The sequence below is a fragment of the Macrotis lagotis genome, chromosome X, assembly GCF_037893015.1.
Source record: "Macrotis lagotis isolate mMagLag1 chromosome X, bilby.v1.9.chrom.fasta, whole genome shotgun sequence".
Taxonomy (NCBI): domain Eukaryota; kingdom Metazoa; phylum Chordata; class Mammalia; order Peramelemorphia; family Peramelidae; genus Macrotis; species Macrotis lagotis.
In genome coordinates, this window is record NC_133666.1 from 465,685,248 (window position 1) to 465,712,368 (window position 27,121).

The following is a 27,121-nucleotide window of genomic DNA, read 5'->3' on the forward strand; positions in this document are numbered from 1 at the left end:
TTGTCTGCCAACCTACTTCCTTGGCTTTCTTTAAATCTAAGATAAAATTCCATATTCCAGGAAATCTTTCCTAACACCTCTTTATTCTAATGTATTCCTTCTCTTAATTATTTTCTATTTATCCTATATGAAATTTGTTCACATACATTTGTAACAAATTTGTAACAAATTACATTGGATTGCAAGGGATTTGTCTCCTCCATTAGATCTTCAGTTCCTTGAGGCAAATTTTTGCCATTTTTGTGTCTTTGCCACTTTATTCACAGTGCTTAGACAGCAGTGGGTACTTAATAAATGCATGCTGATCATATCAATGTGAGATATTATCATTACTATTATTATTATTATTATTATTATTATTACTGTTCTTGTTGTCTAGTCCAACACTCATATGTAGATGAGAAACTAAAGCCGAAAAATTGAAATTGCCTATTAGTCATATAGTTATCAAGGAGGAACTGAACTGAGTTTTGAACTCAACTTCTAGTTTTCCAAATCCAAAACCCATAACTTGCTGCCTGCCTCCTTAGCTTTTTCCTTAACTTTTTAAAATTTGTGTGTATGCCAAGACTAAACTATAATTTTGGTATTTATAAAAATTGCCTTTTTAAAAATGTAAAAGAGGGGAAACGCTAGTGAAGGAAGTAGATGCCATGATTTATCTGTGGGAAGGAAAAAGGAAGTCAGTCGATGAGTCTGGGTTTTCCTTTGTTTTGTTTTATTTTATTTTTGTAAGGCAACAGGGTTAAGTGATTTGCCCAAGGTCACACAGCTAAGGTAATTATCAAGAATCCGAGGTTGGATTTGAACTCAGTTCCTCCTGACTCCTGACTGGTGATCTATTCATTGTGCCATCTAGCTGCCCCTCAACAAATCTTTGTTAAACAATTTAGTAATGTGCCATTTTGTTGATACTAAATTTGGGGTATCTAGGAAGGAGAATTTCCATCAGCTTGGAAAAAGAATAAAACCCAAAATATTTATTTGTAGTTCTTTTTACTACATTTTATTATTATCTAATTTATGTCTATTTTGGCCATGACTACTCAAATCATTCATTGTTTTTGATTCTTTATGGTCAAAGAGAACTTTTATTATTTTTCTCATTTAGAGAGAAATTAAATGAAGATGTTTATAAATAGATGAGATAACTCCTTTATTTAGTAGAATTGGAAGCAATTTTGGAAATACTGATAGAAGTACTTGGTAAGGTTGTTTAGGGAAGCCAAATAAGCCTTGATTCCTTTGTTCTAAGGAATTGACAAGTGAGTTTCACTAGCATTTTTTCAGTGCAGGCAATTGTGTTGGTAAGCAAATCCCTTTACTTTGCTCACACATGGCATGGGAAAATGGAAGGAATGAAAAGCTAATTTTGCTCTTCACTGAAGCAAGGAGGATCAGGGATGCTGCAATGTTAAACTGCTTCTCTATTTCCTGTTTGTCAGATGTCTGAGGGATGGCTTGATGTAAAACATCTACCAGGCTTGCTTTCAGGACTGTTTTTCATAAGCAAATGAAAACTAGTGTTTAACCAGTTGTTTCCTGGCTTGACAGGAAGCCTTCTACCAATTCCTTTCCCTTCTCTCATCTCCCCCCTCTCCCAAACCCTCTCTACATCTTGCCTCACTAGCTGTTATTTTGACTAATCAGTCTCATATATTACTTGCAGATGTTGTCAGATGTAATAAAATGCAGAGCTTTGAGAGAATCAAAATGTTAATGTTCTTCTGACAAGCTAAGTCATGAGTTGTGAAAAGGATAGTGGGGAGCACTGAATCATGGCAGAAATTACACCAGAGAAAAGATAAATGGTGGTCCAATCTTAGATTTCTTTTTTTAATTAACCAAAATTTTAAAAAAAGGTCTATAATACACTAATGATGACTGAGTTATTTTCACTTTCTCAGTAAATCACAGTTCATCTGGAATTAGAAGGAAAAATATTTCATAGATTTGCATATTAAAATGTAATGAAAAGAACTCTACTGGAAGAAATAAGATCTTGGTTAGAGAGTCCTCATTCTTTCATTTTGAGGAAATCACTTAATTTCTTTTTGCCTCACTTTCTCTAAAAGTAAAATAAAGATCATATTTATTTAAAGTACTTCAGTAGGTGATCGTGAAGAAAGAAGTTTGTCAGTCTTAAAGGACTATATAAATGTGAGTTGTTGTTATTGCTATTTGTGCTTACTTTTGAAAAGTCTTAGGGAGCTGAGATCCTTGATACTTTCCCACCATTTCAGAATCCTGATTACTTTCTCTAATGAAAGGGTACCAGATAGGCAGATATTTAAAGGGTTAGACTGTCTTCTACTCATCATTGTTTCCTGTTTGGTTAAAGGTTTTGTGTCAAAATTGAGTTATTTTATTTTAGTAATTGATTACATCCCCATCTGTTTTATATTTAACTGTTTATATCATGTTTTATTAGACAATGCTTTTGTAAGCTAAAATAAATATTTATAAATATACACATTTGCAAAAATGTTGATGCATATCCATATATATGAATATATATATACATATATATGGATGTATAAATATCCATATATGTGTATATGAATCTACACATATATATACATATATATGTATATATATATGTATATATATATGGAGAGAGAGAGAAAGTGAGCCAAAAATAAATGAAAGGGACAAAAAGGGACAAAAATGTGAGAGACATGCTAGGGTAGCATTCTTTGTGGTTCCTTTTGCAGCTGCTTTCTGCTCCTAGAAGAGCGATAGACTTATTACATTATACCTGTTTTAGCTGTGACAGGTTATGTCCTCAAGTTATAATATCACTGTATCAGAGGATGTTATGACTGGAAAGGTCACTTTACAAATGTGAAACTGAAGCCCTATGAGATTAAGTGACTTGTCCAGGATTTCAGAAATTGTTTGATAATAATAATAATTATATATTCCAGAAAACTCTTTGATTTATCTGAATTTAAGTTAATATTAGACCTGCATACATAGTCAAAATGTTATGTTAGAGGATAGAACTTTTTGTTACTGCCAAGTGTTCAGCTAAGTAGTAAGATGGATACAGTACTGAGTTTGGATTCAGGAACACCTGAGTTCAAATCTGGTTTCAGGCACTTATTAGTTGTGTGACCCTGGACAAATTACTTAACCCTGTTTTTTCTCAGTTTTCTTGTCAGTAAAATGAGCTAAAGAAGGAAATGGCAAATAGCTCCTCTGTCTTTGAAAATTACAAATAAGGTCACAAAGAGTGAACTGAAAACAACTGAAATTGAAGGTAGTTGCTGGAGGCAACCTCAATCTATCTGGGCCATGTGTCATCTATACTCTAATTCTATGGAAAGTGTAAAATATTTTGTGTAGTATGCATGCAAATCCTTCTGTTTGCAGGGTCATTTCCATATGACAAGACCATACGACTGAGTTCAATGAAATACTATAAAGGGAGGGAGTCAATATTTCTTAGAGGTAGGGTTAAAGACTTAATTTGGATTGGGTAGATCCATAGTAGCCATACTTCTTAGTGAGAAAAGGATAACTACTTACCAAGAGATGAAGTTATAAGAAAAGATATCACCCACTTTTAAAAAAAATAATTTATTTTTCCAAATACATGCAAAGATAGTTTTCAATAATCATTTTTTGTAAGGTTTTAAGTTTCACATTTTTCTCCCTTCCACTTTTTCCTCCCTCCCCCACCCCGATAGGGAGCAATCTAAGTTATTTATGTATTACTATGACAAACATTTACATATGTATATATATATATATATATATATATATATATATATATATGGTAAAAGAATAATCAGAACAAAAAGAAAAAACAACAATGAAAAGACCATAAAACAAACAAATTATAAAAACTGAAAGCTTTGGCCTGCATTCAGACTTCCTTCTCTGGATGTGGATGATATTTTTTAGCACAAGTCCTTTAGAACTGTCTTTGATTATTGTATTGCTAAGATAAGCAAGTCCATGAAAATTGATTCTATCACTCACTCTTAAGAACTATACCATAGCTTGGTTGTTCATTTCCCTTAAGACAGAATAGAATAAATGATAGGATGAGTATTAAGTTAATAGTTAAGCCCCTTCCTGATTAAACACAGATAAGGAAATTGAAGCATTGTTATAGTTCTGGTGTTTCTGACTCTCTATGACCTCATTTGAGGTTTACTGGGCAAAGATTCTAGAGTGGTTTGCTATTTCCTTCACCAGTTCATTTTATTGATGAGGAAACTGAGGCACACAAGGTTAAGTGACTTGCCCAGGGTTATAAAACTAGTAAGTGTCCAGTGTTGGATTTGAAGTCATGAAGGTGTTTTCCTGACTCTGGACCCAGCACTCTATCCAATGTATCACTGAAGCACAGAGAAGTTAAATAAGCAGTGGGGATTGGAAGTCAAAGTGCTTTCCCCATTACCACATGCTAATTTTGACAACACAATGACTTCTCACTTTGTACTTCTGACTTGCTCAAGAAGCAAGACTTTGTTCTTCATGTTAAACAAAATCATCCTCACAAATTCTGTCTTAAGACATAAAGAAAGCTACAAGGCACTGAATCTTTATCCAGAAGAAATAATTTCCCTTGACTATGAAACCTGAGAAAGTGCCCTATTTTCTTTTTAGTTCTTTTTCAAGCAATTGTGTGAAAACTGTTCAAAATTAAACAAAATTATCAATATCTGATCTTCACCAATCTCACCAAAGAGATTGTGGACAGTTCTCAGGACAGGACTGTGGACAAGTCACTGCCATCCTCCAGCCTGTATGACCAAATCAATTGCCATTCATTTTAGGAAGGGATAGCAAGAGTATAAGATACTAGTTCCCAATGTATTTACCTTTAAATTTGGAACTAAAATAAGCTCAACTTATTTATTGACTGAAAAGTGATTAGACAAGGTGCTGTCTGGATGCTATGTCCTAAAATCAATATATGTGGTATTGCTTCTCTGCCAGAGGTAAATATACAAACATCTACAATCAATCTTACACTCATTTTCTTATTTGTAAAGGATATTGTGGGTCCTGGTGTGTTGTCTCCTACAATGTTAGTTATTTCTGATGGCATTTTTCCTGACCCAGTAACTTGCTTTTTCAGAGAAGCTTCTTCAGTGTGCATAGATTAAAATTATAGCAGTTCTACATTTGCCATGTGAAAAGATACAAGATCTCATTTTTGTTTTAAATTTACATTTTTTTTGGCTTTGACCAAAAGGGGGAGAGAGACAGAGACAGAGACAGAGACAGAGACAGAGACAGAGACAGAGACAGAGACAGAGACAGAGACAAAGAGAAAAAAAGAAAAATTTCCTCAGTACCTAAGGAGGTTACACTGACATCCTTCATGGTATTTTGAAATCTTGGATTTCTAAAATTTGTAGCATAATAAAATTATCTTTCCCCATCTGTGAACAATAAGCTAACGACCAGTAACATTGAGAAGTCAATAGATAAGTGCCTATTTACTTCAGCACATAATCGTTCATAGTTTTCTCTTTTATATGATTTATTAGTTGGAAATAGATCTTAATTTTTCATTTGGATTTATGTTTAATTCTAAATTTTCTAGCCAGCAGCAGCAGACAAATAAGGATTGTCCTGTAAGTATTTGAACTGAGACTAACATTCTACCATAAGTTTTTCTGTTTTTCTTCTTTCTGCTAGTATAGCATTTCAAAGTCAGTCTTTTCTGATGACATTCTAACTGAATCTATTTGACAGTATTATCACACTGATCTTAACCCTCAGATTGAAATTCAGGGGCTTTGGCATCTATCCTTTCTTATCAATTGACTCCTTTCCCACTTATAGGAAATCTTAAAGAGGGACTAATTAGGAAAGCTACAAGGCACCGTTAAATAAAAAAAAATAGCAAAAAACGACATACTAAAATTAGGTTGGACAGTATTTTCTGAAAAACCCCAACAGAGCATTTCTTAATGTAGGTGAAAACTACCAGGAACCATAAAAGACATTAGCACTTTTAATTGACTGAAGGGACATTATTCATTTTCTGTGTGAATGTTATCACCCCAGAATGTGTCTTCATTTCAGAATTTTTTATTTTGCAGCATTTGTTCAAAGGTTTGGTACTGTGTGCTTGATGGCACAATGTCATCAAAAAACATTTGATCCCAAAATATACAAAATAGCTAAAGATGGTAGGATTGACAGTTCTCCATTTTATAAAGTCAAATCTAATACAATAATACATCAAGCATTTCTTAAACACTTTCTATGTGATAAGCTTTGTTCTGGATCTACAAAAACAAAACACAAGACAAAAATAGCCTCAAACCTCAAAAAGGTTTTATATTATAGACAGATGAGTATGCCTTGATAATTAGAGAGGAGAAAGGGAAAGTCTTAAAAATTGCTTGAACTCTTTGGAACTAACAAAGTTAAATGCTCATTCAGTAGTTGTGATGCATATGCAATGTGTTTTGTTTTGACCCTACTCTCTTAGAGCAGTCTTCTGCATTTTATTCCCATTCTGGGAGGAGCTTGGGGAATCTCTATTTTTTGTCACTGTGCTTGAGCCACCACCTGTGGTGACCCTTTCAGGTACCCTTTATTTCAGGGGCTCTATGCCTGGTATCTATGTTCCATTTAACCACTTAACATCAGATTAGCTTTTATAAAACTATATTTACTAACATAAAAATATTTCCCCTCAACTCCTCAGGGACTTAATTCTCTTAAATTCCCCCTACCAAGGAGATTAGGTCTCCAGTTTAGCTCAGTTCTTACATGGCATTAGTTCTTTCAAGTGGATGTTCAAAATGTTTTTGGGCTAGTGTCCCACCTGGCCTGAATTCATATATATATATATATATGTATATATATATATATATATATATAATATCTAGATATATTTAAAATCACACATCTATATATCAACAGTTTGAGCTCCCAGGTTAGATTCTGCTCTTTATACTTAGAAAGGAAAAAGATGAAGGAAAAAGCTCAGGTCCATTTTTTGGGTTGTCCTGATCCAAAGTGTGTTGGCGGGGTGGGGGCAGGACTGTCTCCAGTCTTCCCAGTTGTTAATTTTCTTTCATCCTCCTGTGCAAATGCAGGAGGAACCTTGACAATGCTCAAGTCAGTTTTGAAGATGTCAATAGCTCCTGCCATGTTACCAGTTGTGAGGAAAGGGAGAGGGGGAAGCTATAGTATCAATCAATCAACTAAACAAAGAAACATTGATTTAAGCATATAAGATATATCAGACATTATGATAGAACTGATTGGACAGAAGGTAGCAATTTCCTGATGCTCCTGAGATTCTTTCTGTCTCCAGAGGAATTAAAGGCAAGTGTATTTGACCTTTCTCAGGTTTCCTATCAAAGTGGAGTATCCCGTTCTATTCCATGCAGAAGTCCTGGATCTGTTTTCATTCTCCTACTTTATTTCTCTAGGTGTGATTTTTTTCTGGTGAAGGACTATATAGCCTTTTGAATTTCTAGAACCCTATCTAAGGTATCCTTTAATTACATAACTCTTTGATTCTCAAAATATACCATTCATGTGGTAGCTAAGTGGTATTGTAGATATAGGACTGGACTTGGCATCAGGAAGACTTGCCTTCCCCAGTTCAAATCTGACCTCAGATACTTACTAGTTGTGTGATTCCAGGTAAGTTAATACACCTGTATTTTTGCCAAGAAAACTTCAAATGAAACCATGAAAAGTTGAACACAACTAAACAACTAAAAAATTCATGTGGTCATTCCCCACATGTCCTATCTTATTCCCTCAATTGTGTTGCTTATTTGAACAGTTATTAAAATATTGTGGCAAGGATAAAGTTTTCATGTTTCTCTTATCTTCCCAACCAGATTGAAAGCTTTTTTGATCAATCAGTCCATCAATCAGTCAACATTTATTAAGTGGCTACCATATGCCAAGAAACAGGCTGGGTATATCAAAAAAGAAGCAAACAGTGGTTTGCCTTCAAGGAGCTTAAGATCAAATGGAAAAGAAAATATGCAAACAGATATATATATATATATATATATATATATATATATATATATATATACACAAAGTATGCTGTATACAGGATAAATAAGAAAGTAATTAGTAGAAGAAATTAAGAGAGATAGTAGTAGGTGGGATTTTAGTTAATACTTAAAGAAAGTCAGGAAGGTCAGTAGCTGAAAGAGGAGGAAGAGCATTCCAAGACTGGGGGATGGCCAAAGAGAATGAATGTCTGGAGGGATGGAATCTCTCATTCCTTCAGGGAAGAGACTTTACCCTATTCTTCCTGCCCTATCCTACCAGTACCCAGAGACCTGCTTAGCAGACAGTAGGAATACATTTTAGATATAAATGCATATAAAGAAATATATGCATGCAAGCATGCAGGCAATGCACATATGCACATATTTTCTTATGTATAGCATATATATATATATATATATATATATATACATATATATGTGATTGTATATATAATCACATAGACTGGAAATATTTTGGAACTTTTAGCAAAAATAGGGAAATTTTGAAGAAGAGGAAATTTCTTTTTTTGGACCTGGTGAATTGGAACAACAAGGAGATGATATCTAAACAATCATTTGGTTGGGTATGAGTCTAGGAGAAATTAAAGCAAGTTATGTAAAGTGACAATTATCTTTCACAGAGATAATACTTGCATATACAGGAACAGATAAGGTCACTAAGGGAAAAAACATATTGGGAAAGAAGGGAAGATGACTCAGGAGAGAGCTCTGAAGAACATTCATTCTAAAGGAGACAAGAATTAGGTGACCATTCACTAATGCAATTGTGGAGAGGTCAGGTAGGTGGGAAAAGTATTAAAGTCAAAGGCCCAGGTGAAAAGAAGATAACAAAAAAGTAGAGGCTAGGAAAACAAATAATGCTTTCCAAAAGATTGTCAGGGAGGGGTGGGGAGATTTGGGATGGTAATTTAAGAGGATTACAAGGGTCCAGTGAAGTTTTTTATTTCATTTTTAAAGGGAATGTTTTTAGGAACTGGGAAATAAATCAACAAACAGGAAAAAAAGTGAAAATGAATGAGAAAAAAAAGAGAATCACTTTCTATACCCTTCAGAATGAATATTCTCTAGCCTTCCCTCTGCTTCATCTTCTTTTCTTTCTCAATATATTTTCCTTCTTGGTGACCATATCTGTTCCCAAGATTTCAGTGGGGTAACACTTCTGGATCTGATCAATCGGAAGAGTTGTTTGGTCTTAACAAGGAAAAGAATTACCTCAACTATAGAGAATAGAGTAAAAGAAGAGGAGATGGATGAAGATATTAGAACAGGGTTGAGCAATATCTGCACAGACAGTGACCTCCAGACAGATGGCCTTGATTTTCTCAATAAAGCAAAATCAAGGACATCAGTGGAGAGAGAAAGGGTAAGGATGACCTGGGGCACTTCAATAAAGAAAAGAGTTGGAACAGCTGCTGAGAAGAGTGGGATGATTAATGAAGGAAAAATAAAAAAGATTTCCATGAAGCAGCAAGAGTGTAATTTTTAGTGAACCCTCTGGACATAGCAGTGTGTCTTCAACTTGCTTTGTTTAGTGACTTGGGGAATGATCAGAAAAGGCAGATTATGGTGTGTGTGTGTGTGTGTGTGTGTGTGTGTGTGTGTGTGTGTGTGGTGTGTGTGTGTGTAAACTAAGGGGAGGTCGATTATTCAGTATTGAACATTAGCAAGTCATAAATGGTGGAAATAAAAGGGGGCAAAGTGATCAAAGATAGAGGATGATATGTATCAGTTAGGGTCAAGATTGTGAAGAAAGGAAAGTGAGCCCTTGGTCTGATTGCTTCCATGAGGATGAAGAGTAAAATTAGAAGTGAAGAAGTGAAAGATAGAGTGACAATATATTATCATTAGCATGGGGATTTTCAGATTTTAAAATCATGACCATGGCATAGTTATGGTTGATAGTAAGATCTACACTAGAACGTTTCCCATGAATGGCTATGGTAGAGTGAAAAGGACTGGAGGCAGATGGAAACCTGGAAAGATATTGACTGAAGCAAGGCCAGAAAACATTTTCTGTCATTCCTGGCTAATAATAGGAAGATTAGAACTGATCTTAATCAGCTTTCCTTTTGTTGCTCAGTTATTTAGTTGTATACTCTGTTACCTTCTTTGTGTTTTTCTGGCAGAGATATTGGAATGGTTGACCATTTCCTTCTCCAGCTCATTTTATAGATGAGGAAACTGAGGCAAACAAGGTGACATGATTTGCCTAGGATAGTACAACCAATAAGTGTCTTTAGTCATATTTGAACTCAAGAAGTGCTCCATCCACTGTGCCATCTAGTGCCCATTTGAATAATACTTTAATTAATAAAGGTACTTTCAGAAATAAAAATGCACTTTACTCATATTGTCTCTTTTGCTACTCATAACTCTGACCTAAGTCTATTTTTACCAGTTAGTAGAAAATGACACATATATTAATTTATGATTTTCAAAATACTTTGCATTGGCTTATCTCATTTTATATTTACAAAAATACCATGGGATCAGCCTTATATTATTTTCATTTTACAGTTTTAAAAATGTGAGAAACATATAATCTATATTGTATTTATTCCTGTCTCAAGGGAAGGATAGAATTTGGAACTCAAAGCTTTTAAAAATGCTAAAAAATGTTTTAACTTATATTTGGGAAAATTATTTTATAAAAATAAAAAGCAATTTAGAAAATAGATGAGTCAGAGAAATTGAATAATTTCCCCAAGGTCATACAGCTATCAAGTCTCTTTTTCAAGGACATATTCAGACTCATTTGTACTTATTGCTTCTATTCTCTTTACATGTACTCACTTGTCTGTCTCTCTTGTTCTGGACTCTGATTTTCTGGCCCTCCCATGTAACTTATTTCTCTAAAATTTTCTTTTTCATATGATCTACTATGTTCTTCTCCCTTTAGAATATTTCCCAGGGCTCCCTCCTGAGACATCTCTTCTTTAATAATATTTTTCTCTTATTGAGTTTAAATGGTTTCTTAGGTTTAAATATTATCTCTATGAAGATGGTTTTCAAATTATATAACCTGCTGTAATCTCTCCTAGTTTAGGGAGAAAATTCAAATCTAGGACTTTATCCACTCAGCAAAATCACCTCTCCAACTGAAGTAACCTGCCAAGAGTGACACAGTTATATTGATATTATACTAATAACTACTACTAATCATCCTATGATTATATGTGTACTGTACTTTTCAATTATGCAAACAGATTGTTAATTTTACTAGCAATTACATTACTAATGGAAACCTTTATTTTTCAGGTAATTTTTGAAGTGGTAACTTCTGGACATTATGGCTACCTAGCTATTGATGAAGTGAAGGTGTTAGGACATCCATGCTGTAAGTTGCTTTGAATTTACTTGAAAACCTGTCATTGTTTACCTGTCATTGCTATATGTCAAAATACAGATTTAGTGTTGAAATATCTGAGAATGAATGTCCTTTTGAAAAAATCTTGGGAACAACCTGTAAGGTTGATATCATCAGATAGTAGGCTTTGCTTTATGGTCTCCAACAGAAAAGTTCATTGCAGAATTACATAAATTGTTCAAGCAATATTTATAAACCTTGAGATTCCAAGAAATCAAGCAATACGCTGTATTGTGGCCAAAATAATGAGTTCTACCCTCTCATGAGAGATCTACTAATTCATTGAAGGTGTAAATTAAGTAATATTTTCAGACATCTAAAGTACTTGAGAAAACTTTGCATTTATAAGCAATACTCATTTAAGTCATCTAAACTCTTGGGAGTTTTTAAAAAAAAGCAAAACTCTTTAAAATTCTTTGTTTCTTTCCATAAACTTAATTACCACCTCTACAAATGGACTAGAGGCTTGTTTATTTGGTAGGTGATGAAGAGTAAGAGAGAACCTTTCTAGAATTTTTACTAGGCAATTTGGAACTTCTAGCTATGCACCAACTTTTGAAATCAGAAGTGGGAGAAAATTTGACAAGGTGAAAATATAACATTGAAATTGTACTCCTAGTGTCTTGCAATTAGTCTGAAGGATTATTGGTATTTTATCATCAGTCCAGTTGGCTTAAGGGTAAAGAAAATCTACTGATATATTTTATGAGAATTTAGACAGATATACAGCACATAAGTCCTCATCAAAGATCCTCCATGAGAATCAGACAAAACAAAGAAACCCAGCAGGAGTTTCAATGAGCATCCAAGATGTGGTATATCTGTGTGTGCGTGTGTGTGCGTGTGTGTGTGTGTGTGTGTGTGTGTGTGTGTGTGTGAATCATATAGTGAGATTCAAAAATGGGGAATATCTTCCTACATGTGACTGTGCTGACACACAAATGTGTCATCACACCCATCTCTTTAAAGGATAATTTGATTTGAAGAGTAGTAGTTATTAGTATAATATCAAACTTGGAAGGTGTCCAGTAGAATATTTGTGCTTGGTGATGTCCTACTTTATAGTTGTATTACTGACTTTGATAAAGACACAAGAAGCCTGCTTATCAAATTTCCAGATGATAGAAAGCTAAGAGGGGATATTTATGATTATATAGAGATAGGAACCAAAACTAACTTGACAGATTGAATCTAATGATATTTTGTACCTCTCCTTAGATAATATCTTTGATTTCAATTTTGTCAGGAATTCCTAGTAAGTAAACTTCCTCCACTGATACAAATCAGTACTTTCTTCACTATGTATTGTCTTAGAGTTGGCTGGGACACTTAAAGATTAAATGATTTACCAGGATCACAGTCAATATATATATCAGAGGTACACATTTTACTGATTCTCTATTCACTCTACTATCCTTACTCCATATTTTAGTTATTATGGATAAATGTAAAGTCTCATGTTGCAGCTCAAATAATCAACTTCTTAAGTAAATAATGGCAAAAAGTATGGTTAGATAGAAATTTACCTACAATTAATTGGAGGGTTTTAGTAGTTTCAAGGATTCCATGAGTCAGAACCATAAAATGGCAGTTGGAAAACCCTCATGAGATCTTGGACTCTTTAAGAAAGTCCTATGGCTTTCCAGGAATAGGATGATGGTCTGCCTCAGTCATCTGGAATATTATGTGTTTAGTTCTGGGCTTCATGGATTAAGGACAATGATAATCCAAAAAAAAAAATTACAAGGGAGTACAACAAGGGAATGAAAGACCTTTGAATACATATCATATTGAAGATTAGTTGAAGAAATTAGGATTGTTCTACTAGAAGAAGAAGGCGTCTTCAAATATAGACTGTCATGGAAGAGATTGAATTTGAATTTTTGTTTTTGTTTCTATATTGATTCTTTTTGGAGGGGATTCAGAAGTTGCCCTCAAAAGGTAGAATCAGGAGAAAAGGATAGAAGATATAAAGTCAGATTCAGGTTTGATATCAGATAATTCCTAATGATTAGAATGAAAGTGTATAACACCTGCCTCTGGTAGTGATGGGTTCTCCATTCTTGAAAGTCTTTAATGACTTTTGGATTATTTTAATGGATGATCATTTGTAGGTATTTTTTTTTTAGTATGGGTTAATTTAAGGAATGGAATAGACTAAATGACTATTGTGGTTCCCTTTATCGTTGAAATCCTGTGATTCTTTGATAAAAAAGTCAAACAGAATTAGATTTGAAGTTCAAAGGTCTTCATTATTAGTTCAGTACTAAAATACCCTCATTGCAGGCATGTATGAGTCCTTCTGAAGAAGTCTTTCCATATGTAGTGGCCTCAGAGAGAACATTAATCTCTTTACTACATTCCATATGGTTTGGGTCCCATGGAGCAATGTCCTATTCTTACTGGGATCGCATTCAGTGATTTAATCCTGGAAAGAGCCTCAGAGATCGTTTAGTTTTGATTCTGCCTTCCTTTTTACAAATACAAAAACCCTCAGGCCTGGAGAGAATAAATGATTTGCCTAGTCTTGTAGGCAAGCTGACCAAGCTGGAATTTGGACCTAAGTCCTTTGATTCCAATTTTCCTGCCTACTGTAATCTCTTCAAAAATGACTTGATGGGAATGAGTATGAACAAGGATAGTCCATACTTTGTTGAGAATCCTGTGACAAATTCATTCTTCTTCAAATTTTGTTATATTGGCAGAACCAGGCTGTTTTTGGTCATATACCAATATGAAAGATCATTGTATAATTCTAGTTTGCTATTATTTTATTAATACTATATTATCACAACATATAATTATAAAATAAAATACCATATGTTTCATCATTGTATAAGTGCAATATCCTTTTCCATGTGATTTCATCTAAATATTTCATTTGATTCTTTTGAAGTGGGGAAAATTATTATTCTTGTTTTCCATGAGAAAAGATACATATGGATATAGATTCAGTATTATCTCCCACATCATATAAATGGCATACTTACTTTTATAACCAAAGGTCTCTCACTTTCTAGTCCCACATTATTTCCAATGCTGTACCATATAGCTTTTCAAAAATTAATTTGAATATTACTTAATTTAAAATCCCATAATAGTTTACTTACATATAAAATAAGGTCTTGTGATAAGGATATTATAATTTAGTCTTCTGATATCATCACTTGCTAGAGGATCTATTTTGTTTAAACAAACTTCATTAAGTCCTTCATCTTCTCTGCCAGGTTATGATAGAGAATATGGGCAATAATTCCCTTATCTCATTTTTAGGGTATGATATAGAGGGAGTTCTTATTCAGGGAGAGGCTAGACTAGATGAACTCTGTGGTACTTTCCCACTCTGAGAGTTTTTGAAAATAATTATAATTTTTGAAGTAGAACACATTAGCCATCACATATCAACAAAACTAGGGGTTTGTATGATTGAACTTTAAAAGGAATTTTGGGGAGGTTAAAGGTAGAAAATGAACAATACCATATCTAATTAAAACAACAGGGAGAATTTAGGAAAGCTGAATGTAATTACCTGATTTGGAATTTAGCCAGAATACTAGAATTAACACCTTTCTCTCCCTAGACTTGAGAACAGTATCATGGGACTTTATAATTATTACTAGAAAGTTCAAGTCTTTATTTCATATCTCATTTAGATTATATCACCTCTTATTCTCTAGTCTCTTCTCAAAGCTTTGGATTTGGGGCATGGTGTTCAGGGCAGTCAATGAAGAAAGTGCTAATTTCTACCTCATCACTGAATTCCTGTGAGGTCTCTCCTGCTGAAAAGATCTGCTGCTGTATAGTTCATGAGCTAAAAACCCAACTTGTCTGGCTGCAGGAGACAGAGCTATGTATATGTTATCTCCTTTGGAAAATGACAGTGCTAGTACTTAATTGACTGTGAGAGCCATAGAATTGCCAAGCTGACTCTGTAACATAATGATGTATGGTTCAAAAGTAGATTTTTTTATTTCCCAGGTTTTTTTTTTATATTGCTGAGAAGAGACATTCTCAAGCTTTCTTTTCCTGAGCAAAATGTTTATGAGAAAAACATGTATATACAAAATTTAAAGATGGCAATAGTCCAAGCTTTGCAAATTAAAAACTTTATAGGTAATATTTTAGGGAGTTTTTTCTAAAAATATCTTAATAAGATAAGATTATTTTTGAAACTTTAATGCTTATCAAATTTAAATCCTAAAGGGATATAAATATTTCATCTTAGCAAATAGAAACTATCACCTGTTCTTTCAAAGCTGATTCAAAATTACAGAGCCTCATTGAGCTCATTGTAAAGGGTTCTGCTAGGATTTATATAGGTTTATGAGCAGGCATCATGCCATTAAAAAAAAATGTTGCTTTTCTGTTACTAGTATAGAGTACCTCATAAAGTTGGTTTTAATGTTAGTGGCAGCAAGATGCACAAAATGCCTGGAATGTGGAGGTGCCCCTGCAGAATCAGCAGCTCTTGTTTCTGATCTACATACTTCTAACAAACACAGACAATCCTCAAGTTTTGGACTTCAGCTTAAGTCACTTTTCAAATCTGTTTTTGTTATTCAAGCAGAGGAGGTTCAGAGAAATGTTTTGTCTACTTAATGCTTTTGTTTCCTTGTTTGTTCTCTCAAGAGGTTTTGACCTGTAGAGATATAGTATGAATAGAATAGCAAACGAGGAATTATGGGACCTGGATTCAAATTGTGACTCTGACTTTTGAAAGTCACTGTTGGCAACTCATTGCACTTGTCCCTGAGTCTCACTTACTGATGGGGGAGAATAATACTGGCTCCACAGAGGTAATTTTATAAATGAAGGATGATCTATTTGTTTTTGTTCAGTTGTGTCCATGGGGCCTTTTTATTTGGCAAATATACTGGAGTAACCCATTTTACAGATGAGGAACTGAGGCAAATAGAGATTAAAGTCCTTATGGAGAGATTCCAAAAGAGATGAATCAGCTGAGAACTTCCGTTGAAGCCTGTACCTGGAGGTGAAAAGGACTTCCACAATCATTGTACAGTAGCAATTATAAAATCAATTATAAAAATCATCATCATTATCATCAACCTCAAAGATAACATGAACACAGCACCTGTTAAAGTGCCTTGTATTTCTATATACATATGCTCTATAATATATATATATATATATATATATATATTAAATAGATATACACACACCTATGAGTTTTAGGAATATAGTACTTATATTACATTATATATCATGAGACATTACAATTCTAATCAAAGACATTTAATGAAAGCAGCATTTTTTTTACATACATATATATTCTTCGCCACAATCCTGGAGGTAGGTATTATTACTATTCCCATTTTCACAGATGAGGACACTTTGGCAAAAAGAGGTGTAGTGACTTGCTCAGAATCACATTGCTAGCTAGTAAGTGCCTATTTGAACTCAGGTTTTCCTGAGTGAGAGATGATAAACCCAGAGCAGATTACATACCATGCTCGGAAGGGGAAGGATCTTAATAACATCATCAAAAAGCATTAATATGAATTATGAGCTGCTCTCTCACTTGTGGATATAAGCTTCATGTGTTCTCTAAGTTTTCCTTCATATGTGTCTCCCAGGCATGTCTATTCTTTCTATTAAATGTATGTGAGAAACCCTAAACCAGGTTTATTGGGGTCATGCTCAGTTGTTTCGTAAAAAATTCTATTTCCTTTGCCTTTTATTAGAATTCATTATGTTTTCTGGATGACAGGGAAAGGTAACTAACTACATCATTAGGGATTCATGAATTATGATCTTTCAAATAGATGCAGAACCCCACAGTGTTCCTTGATCCTAGAGCAATCTTGCTCTAGATATGACCTGGGTATTATACCTATATGTATTGTGTTAAGCCCTTAAGAAGATAAAATCTTAGCCTCAGAGAATAAGACATAAATATAGTATACAATGTTAGCTAATTAGGTAATAAAAAGTTACTTAATAGGTATAAAAGACAATTCTCTATATCTTGCCAATGGAGGAAGTCATGGAGGTTAAAGATTTTATTATTATCATTTTCAGCAATGTGTATGTATTTAAATTTTTTCAGAATGCTCTGTCTGTTTCTTAGTGTCTCTGGTTCTCTGTCTCTGTCTCTGCTTTCTCTTTTTCTCTCTTTCTAGAAAAATTATGTGTCTCAGTCTCTGTTTCTGTCTCTGTTTCAGGAACTAAAGATTTTTTAATCCTCATTTTACACATGAGAAACTGAAGCTAAAGCACTGTGTCTTGGCAAGATCATAGTTTATGAATATTAGAGCTAGAATTTTGAACTCCAGTCTTCCAAACTCCAAGCTGAGTTTATTATTATGAGATGTGTCACATTTGAATTAGGCTTTTATAGATGACTAGAAATTTTTTAAATTAATGGGGCAATGCAACATGTTAGGTTTAGGGAACAATGTAAATAAAGACATGGAAGCAGAACAATGTTTGAGGAGTTTAGAAAGCTTGTCCAGGATCACTTAGCTAATAAGTTTGTGTGGCTGTATTTGAATTCAGGTCCTCCTGACTCCAGGGCCATTATTCAAGCTACTGTATTACCTACCTGCCAGAAAAATTGCCACTTTTTTTTTCAGTGACTTGAGCATTTGACTCACATCTTACTTTCCATTTCATCTGTAGTCTCTTTGACTTCTATATGAATGTTCATGAACATCCACTACTCTTACCTAAGGTCTAAAAAGTTTTATTATTGCAACAAAATCTGCCAGAATTCTACCCCAAATCTCCTAACTCCAGATTTTTTTGCTTTTTTTTTCTGTCATATCAAACTAGCTGTTGTAAACTTTAATGCATGAGATAAATAAATATGAATGATTACTTATAATAACAATAATGGCAAAAACTCATATAGCATACTGAGAGTTCCAACGTGCTATACATACATCAACTCATTACTTATAATATTTATTTGTTGTGTATGAAACAAGAAGATCATGTAGAATGCTTTATAGCTATGGAAATGTGAGGTTTTTTTTTTATTATATTATAGCTTTAATTCCTCCCCTGAGCTCCAGATCCTCATTCCCAGCTGCCTGTTCAACATTGATACCTATCGGTCTCAGCAGCACTCCAAACTCTCCTTATTCAAAATGGAAATCATCATTTTCCTTCCCAAAATTTCTCCTTCATCATAATTCCTATATTTCCATTGAGAATACCATACTGTTCTTCTAAATGAGGAAGTTTAGAGTTATTTTGACTTTCATTTTGCTTCAGCCTTCACTTCTAATCAGCTCCCAAATCCTCTTGGTTCTTACCTTTGTCATAGCTCTCAAATTAATTATACATTTTAGTAGTACAAAAGTACCCTAGAAGTCATTTAGTTTAATGGATCTTAGAACATGAATCTTCTTTATGCTATATTGAGTAGGTGTTCATTTAGTTTTCTTTTTCTTTTATGTTTATTGCCCTAGTCCAGGTCATTATTTCCTCTTACTTTATTATAATAACCTTCTAACCATTCTCTTGCCTCTAGTTTCTTTCCTCTGTAATCATCAAGAGCAGTGCTACTAGTCATCTGTATTATATGCAGACCCAGTCATCTAACTCTACTACTAATAAATCTTTCCAGCTTATAGAGTAAAGCCCAAACTCCTTAACTTGGCATTCAAGACATCAACACCTTATTTCATATCACTCCCCTTTAGGTTCTTTTGAATTTTAGCCATATTGCGACTTTGGCTATCCCTATCAGTAATTCTGTTTCCTTTTCTTTGGTCCTATCTTTTGAACTACTACTATTTCAAAACTCAATGCAAACTTATTTCTTCCTTGAGGCTTTTCTTGCCTACTCTCTCCATCTATCCTTCATCAAAGTTACAAGCAAATTATCCCTCCTCAAAACTTTTAAAATCTTGAAAATGCACCTCTCTTAGATATTTTCTTTGGATTCCAGTTTACTTATATTAAAAATCCAAATAATATCTGTACTATCTTATATTCTAAGGCCATTATGAGCATTTTATATAGCAGTCTTTGAGAACAGATTTTGAAATTTTGGGAGGAGTGGGAGAAAAGGGAAGGACTTGAGCTAAATTAGAAGAAAATCATGTAGATGACTTGAAACTTGTTCAGATTTGTAAAGGTGAGAGCTTGAATTTGTATAGGAGAAATTTGGAAGAAATTGAGAAAAACTGAAGAATAGTTTCTTGTCTCAGAAACTAGTACAGGTCCTACTTCAGAGTTGTAGAAGAAGTAGGATCAAGGGCAATTAAGGAGGAGAGAAAAACTAATAAGAAGATGGAAGAGCAAAACAGAGAATTAGGGAGTAAAACATGATAAGGCAGACTCAAGGAAGATAAAAAGAAGATCGTTGATTGGCGGGCAAAGTATGTGAGAAAAGTTAAGTGGAACAAATTCAAGGGTGAATCAAATTAGCAGATTAGAATTAGTGAGTATAGCAAATTGATGAAATATGAGGTTGGTATTGAGGCTAAAGGGGAGTTGTACATGGATGTGCAATTGTTGAGTCAAAGAAAGTAATATGTGTAGAGTTATAAAATTAAGAATTAATAATTTACTGTAAAAAAAATTTAACTGAATAGTAAGTGTTGAAGTGTAAACCCCAGAATTAGTTTTAAGAAATAAGACTGGACTTCTGACCAAATGGCAGAGAGAAGCCAGGCACTTTTTTTATTATTATATAAATATTTTATTTGTTTTCCAATTACATACAATGCCTGTTTCTATCAATCATTTTTTTTAGATTTTGCAAGGCAAATGGGGTTAAATGACTTGCCCAAGGCCACACAGCTAGGTAATTATTAAGTGTCTGAGACCGGATTTGAACTCAGGTACTGACTCCAGGGCTGGTGCTCTATCCACTGTGCCACCTAGCTGCCCCTCTATCAATCATTTTTGCAAGGTTTTAGTTTTACAATTTTTCTCCCTCCCTCCTTCCCTCCCTCCCTCCCTCCCTTCCTTCCTTCCTTCCTTCCTTCCTTCCTTCCTTCCTTCCTTCCTTCCTTCCTTCCTTCCTTCCTTCCTTCCTTCTTCCTTTCTTTCCTTCCCCCAACTAAAGGCAATCTGGTCTAGGTTTTACATTTGCATCCATGATAAGCATAGATCAAAATTGAAGGCATAATAAGAGAAGAATCAGATCCAAAAGGAAGAAAGAAAACATTAGAGATAGCAAAATCACATAATATATAAAGTGACCTTTAAAACTGAACATTATAAGCTTTGGTCTTTGTTTAAACTTCACAATTTCATCTCTGGATACAGATGGTATTCTTTATCACAAATCCCTTAAAATCATCCCTGATTATTGCATTGCAAGTCCATCATAAACCAGGGACTTGGTTTCCCTGAAAACTAACATTAATCAAGCCCCTAACAGATTCTGGAACAAAAGAATCCCCAAAAGAACAAAGTGGAACATCTTTCAGTAAGGTCTGGCACTGGAAATGTGGGTATGGCCAGGTTTGAAAACAGAGACTTAACCTACTAACAGGATCCAGGTGGGACTAACCTGAGATTCCCTGGCTGTGGAAGTGGAGGCTGTTGCACAGCAGGTAGGGGAGGAGAGCTTCAGTGAGCTGAGAAAGCTCTGGCATAGGTGAGCCAGTGGCTGATCTGGACAGCCCAATCTGGATGGTGCACTCCTGCAGTTCCCAGCAGGAGGGTCTAGTGTTCCCCAGAGCAGACAGCCCAGATATAGCTCCAGGTGTTCCCATCATTCCCAGTGGATCAGGGAGTAGGTGCCTGACTTTCCAAACACTGAATGTCCACAGAGAAAGCCTCTGGTAGATGGCCCAGCCTAGAGACTGAACTGGCTGTCCAGAAAGCCCAGGGACATCCCCAGGCATTCCCACTGTTGCCAACTACCCAGGGAGCTGGTGGCTGACATCCCTGGCCCAGACAATCCAGGGGGAGAGATAGTCGGCTATTCCTTACTAGGGTATACTGAACAACCTCTTGTAGTTTCTAACATCCATGACCCTGGGTAACTAAGCAAATATCAAGGATTTTCAAAACCAAAGATCAGCAAACAAGCCCCTCCCCCAACAAAAGACCCTGGGAGAGGTAACAAAATCCCAAAATGAATAAGAAAGATGAGACAAATGCACTCTATGGAAAGTTACCTTGGAGATGAGGATGGACAAAACATTGACTCAGAAAAGAAGGACAGGAGTGCTACATGTAATGCTTCAGAAGAGAAAATGAATTGGTCTCCAACCCCCAAAGACTTTTTTTTTTCAGATTTTGTAAGGCAATGGGGTTAAGTGGCTTGCCCAAGGCCACAGAGCTAGGTAATTATTAAGTGTCTGAGGTCGGATTTGAACTCAGGTCCTCCTGACTCCAAGGCCAGTGCTCTATCCACTGTGCCACCTAGCCACCCCTCTCTTGCATTTCTTTTCCCAGTTTTTCCAATTGATTTTTAAAATTCGTTCTGAGCTCTTCTAAGAAGTCTTGGGTGGGGGGGCAGCTAGGAGTCAGGAGTACCTGGGTTCAAATCCAGTCTTAGACCTTGGACAAGTCACTTAACCCCATTTGCCTTGCAAAATCCTAAAAAAAAAGTACAAGAGAAAATTAACATTTTTGCAATAAAAAGTGACAAGAACACAAATTCATTACAAATACAATTAAGCAAATGCAAAAAAATATTACTTCAAATATTCAATTGGATAAAAGAAAAAAGATAAAAGTTAGTTTAAAAATAGAATTGACCAGGGGCAGCTAGGTGGTACAGTAGATAGAGCAACAATCCTGAAATCAGGAGACTCTGAGTTTAAATCCAGCCTCAGACACTTAGTATTTATGTAGCTATGTAGCCTTGGGCAAGTCACTTAACCCCATTGCCTTGCAAAAAAAAAATAAAATTGATCAAATGGAAAAGGAGATGCAAAAGCTAATTGGAGAAAATACTTCCTTGAGAAATAGGCTGGGACTAGCTAATGACTCCATGAGAAACCAAGAACTTGTTGAATAAAATTTTTAAAAATGAAAAAAAAATGGGTCAGGTAGTTGGTGCAGTGGATAGAATACTAACCTTGGAGTCAGGAGGACCTGAGTTCAAATCCAATTTCAGATATTTAATGATTAACTAGCTGTGTGACCTTGGGCAAGTCACTTAACCCCATTGCCTTGCAATGCCTCTCCCCAATGGAAAAAAAAATGAAAGAAGACATTTTAAAATACCCCATTGGTAAAACAACTGGCCTAGAAAATAGATCCAGGGAGGTAATTTAAGAATTACTGGACTACTTGAGGACCTTGTTAAAGAGAGAGAGAGAGAGAGAGAGAGAGCCTAGTCAAGGAGAATTGCTCTGATATCCTGGAACTATAGAGCAGAATAGTTATTGAAAGAATTCACATCACACCTACTGAAAGGGATCCCAAATTGAAAATGCCAAAGAATATTGAAACCAAACACCAGAATTAACAGATGAAGAAGAAAATCCTACAGGTGGCCAGAAAGAAGCAATTCAAATGTTGAACTGCATAAGACATGACTACATCAACCTTAAAGGATTGAAGGGCCTAGAATATGATATTCCAGAGAAGAAGGGAGCTTGAATTGGAAGGAAGAATCAACAACCCAGCCAAAAAAAAAGAAGAAGGGGAAAAGATAGAAATTCAATGAAATAAGTGACTTCCAAATTTTCCTGATGAAAAGACCAAAGCAGAACCAAAAAAATTTGATTTTCAAATAAGAGTCTCAAGAGATACGTGAAAAGGTAAAAGGGGGAAAAGAAAAGACTGCTATTCAATAAGATTAAACAGATTACATCCCTACCTGGGCAGAAGATTCTCATAATTCTTGAGCATTATAACTCTTTTAAAGGGAGTGTACTTAGACTGAAGGTATGGACATAACTTGATTTTTGATGGAAGAAATTTAAAAAATTAAGACATTAAAAAAGGCAGCAGATTGTAATGAGACAGGGAGAAGCAGAATGTGGTAAATAACATCACATGAAGAAGCACAAATGACCTATTACAATAGAAGGGGAAAATGGAAGGAGTAAGTACTGGTTGGATTTTACTCTCATCAGATTTAACTCAGAGGAAATAAAATACACTCAGTTGTATTTAAAAATGTATATTACCATTCACATATTAGGATGGGGAGGGGGATGGAAGGAGGGACTGATAGAAGGAAGGGAAAGAAGGAAGAAGGGGAAAAGGGAAAGAGGAAAGAAAAAGGAATGTTTGATAGAAAGGGAGACAGATTGAGGGAGGTGACTTTGAGAAGCAAAACACTGGTGAGGAGGGATAGGATGAAAGGAGGGGGAAAAAAGTACAAACAGAGTAGAGATAGCATGGAGGGTAATAAAGAGTTAGTAATTATAAATGGAATGGAATGAACTCTCCCACAAAATGGAAGCAGATAGCAGGGTGAATTAAAAACCAGAGTTCAACAATATGCTGCTTACAAGAAACACAGTTGAAGCAGAGAGATACAAATAAAGTAAAGGTAAAAGACTGAAGTAGAATATATTAATTCTTTTCTCAAAACAACTGCAAAAATAGATCTCATTAAATGGGTTATGAAAGGAAACTACATCCTCCTGAAAGATATCATAGGCAATGAAGTAATTCCAATACTAAACATGTATGGACCAAACAGTATAGCATCCAAATTTTCAGAGGAAAATTTAAATAAGTTACAGTAATATAGAGACAGCAAAGCTATACTGAGGGGGAACTCAAACTCACTCTCTCAGAATCAGATAAATCTTTTAAAAATATTTTGTTTATTTATTCTTCCAACTATATGCAGTGGTAACTTTCAATGATCATTTTTTTGCAAGTTTTTAAGTTTTACGTTTTTCTCCCTTTCTCCTTTCCCCCCTCCCTCTGATAGAAAGCAATCTAATATGCATTATATAAGTAAAGAAGAATCAAATCAGATCCAAAAGAAAACAAACAAAAGATGGAAGACAACTTTTAAAAATTGAAGATTGCGAGCTTTGGTCTGCTTTTAAACTTCACAGTTCCTTCTCTGGAAATGGTATTTTCCATCACAAGTCTTTTAGAATTGTCTTTCATTATTGGATTACTGAAGAGAACCAGTCCATCGTTGCTGAGCATTACCTAATGTTGTTGTTAGTGTATATAATGTTAATATGGTTCTGCTCACTTTTCTCAGCATCAGTTCATGCAAGTCTTTTCAGACTGTTATGAAGTCCTGCTCCTTATGATTTCTTGTGGAATAAGTGTTCTATCACATTCATATGCTTCAATTTGTTCAGTCATTCCCCAATTGATGGGCATCCCCTCAATTTCCAATTCTTTGCCACTATGAAAAGAGTTGCTAAAAATATTTTTGTGCATGTGAGTTTTTTTATCCTTTTTCATAATCTCACTGGGATACAGAATTTGTAGTAGTATTGCTAGATCAAAGGATATGCATAGTTTTATTACCCTTTGAGCGTAAGAATTAGATATATCTAACCATAAAATAAATAAGAAGGAAGTTAAGAAGGTGAATAGAATATTAGAAACGTTGTTTAAGATAGACCTCTAGAGAAAAGTGAAAGGAAATGGAAAGGAATATACCTTTTTTCTATGGTTCATGACTCCTGCACAAAAATTGATCATATATTAGGGCATTAAAAAAAACCTCATGATTAAATTAAGATGGGCAGAAATATTAAATGTATCCTTTTCAGATCATTATGTAATATAGCTTATAAGAAATAAAGAACCATGGAGAGATAGATCTAAAATTAATTGGAAAGTAAATAACCTATTTTTAAAGAATGAGTAGCTCAAACAACAAATCATAGAAATAATTAATAATTTCATTCAAGACAATGACAATACAGAGTTAACATTCCAAAACTTGTAAGAAACAGCCAATGCAGTTATTCAGAAAATATTACATTTCTAAATGCTTATGTGAATAAAATAGAGAAAGAGAAACTCAATGAATTAGGCATTAGAGAAAGAACAAATTAAAAAATCCAAAATTAAATACCAAATTAGAAATTCTGATAATTAAAAATGAAATTAATAAAATTAAAAATAAGAAACTTATTGAATTAATATATAAAAGTAAGTTAGTTTTATAAAAAAACAAATAAAATAGATAAACCTTTGATTAATTTGTTTTTTAAAAAAAGAAACCAAATTACCAGTATCAAAAGTGAAAAAGGTGGGCGGCTAGGTAGCATAGTGGATAAAGCACCAGCCTTGGAGTCAGGAGTACCTGGGTTCAAATCCGGCCTCAGATGCTTAATAATTACCTAGCTGTGTGGCCTTGGGCAAGCCACTTAATCCCATTTGCCTTGCAAAAAAAAAAAAACCTAAAAAAAAGTGAAAAAGGTGAATTCATCCACCAATGAGGATAAAATTGAGATAATAATTTGGAGCTATTTTGCTCAAATGCATGCCAATTAATTTGAAAAATCTAAGTGAAATGGATGAATATTTATAAAATTATAAACTACCCAGGTTAAAAGAAGAAGAAATTAAATACTTAAATAACCCCATCTTAGAAAAAGAAATTGAACAGGCCATTAATGAGCTTGCTGAGAAAATATCTTCAGAGCCAGTTGCAGATACCCAAACCAGGAAGAACCAAAACAGACTAAGAAAACATAGACTAATTTCCCTAATGAATATGAATTTTTTAAGTGAAATTTGATTTATTATTACTATTATTACAATAATTTTGTTATAAGAGTAAACATACCCCCCCCTCCAAGAACATGAGAAACCTCAAGAATAGTGAGAGAGAGAGAGAAACAAAATGTACTTCAGTCTGTGTTCAGATTCCAATGGCTCTGTCTCTAGGGTGAGTTGCTTTCTTTATCATAAGTCCATCAGAGAAGTTGCGTCAATATTTTTCCCACAGTTGCTATTACTAGCTGTACCTCCACTCTATTCCTCTCCATTCTCATTTATTCTATTCTCTCTCTCCTTTCATACTGGCCCTGTCCAAAGTGTATTAAATCTGAGTACCCTCTCCCTCAATATTCCTTTTCTTCTATCACCTATTTACCCTTTCCCTCCCCCCATTCCCCCTTATCCCATCCCTTTCTTCTCATTCTTCTCTAGGGTAAGATAGTTTTCCTCATCCTATTAAGTGTGTGTGTGTGTGTGTGTGTGTGTGTGTGTGTGTGTGTGTGTGTGTGTGTTATTTCCTCTCTGAGCCATTTCTGATGAGAATGAAGGCTCACTTATTCCTCCTTGCCTTCCCCCTTTCCACTCCATTGAAAAAGCTTTTTCTTGACTCTTAAGAGAAATGTCTCAGCTTCTTCTTCATCTCCTTTCCCTTCCCCCCGTAATTTCCTTTATCAACCATTGACTCCATCTTTTTACTATTCTGCCTCTTCCTATGTCCTGTCTATATATGCTCCTCCTAACAGCTCTTATAAATGAGAAAGTTCATATGAGTTATCAATATCTTCTTCCCATACAGTAATACAAACAGTTCAGTATCATTAAGTTCCTCATAGTTTGTCCTTCTTTTCCACCCCCTCTATAGCTCACCAGAGTCCCATACTTGGAGTTCAAACTTTCTGTTGAGCTCTGGTTATTTCAATAGGAACGTTTGAAAGTCCCCTGTTTCATTGAAAGTCCATCTTTTCCCCTGAAAGGGGATGTTCAGTTTTGCTGGGTAGTTGGTTCTCGGTTGTAAACCAAGATCTTTTGCCTTCTAGAATATCATATCCCAATCCCTACAATCCCTTAATATAAATGCTGTTAGATCCTGTGTAATCCTGACTATGGAGCCTCAGTAGTTGAATTGTTTGTTTCTGGC

General features: G+C 34.7%; 1 protein-coding gene across 1 annotated transcript in view; it reads left to right on the forward strand.

Moving 5' to 3' along the window:
• The window catches only part of PTPRM (protein tyrosine phosphatase receptor type M), a 1,090,562-nt gene that overhangs the window by 370,936 nt on the left and 692,505 nt on the right, over nt 1-27,121 (forward strand). The window contains exon 4 of the mRNA XM_074202077.1: nt 11,280-11,358. Within this exon, the coding sequence (XP_074058178.1) occupies nt 11,280-11,358 (79 nt within the window). The remainder of the gene's footprint in view (nt 1-11,279; nt 11,359-27,121) is intronic.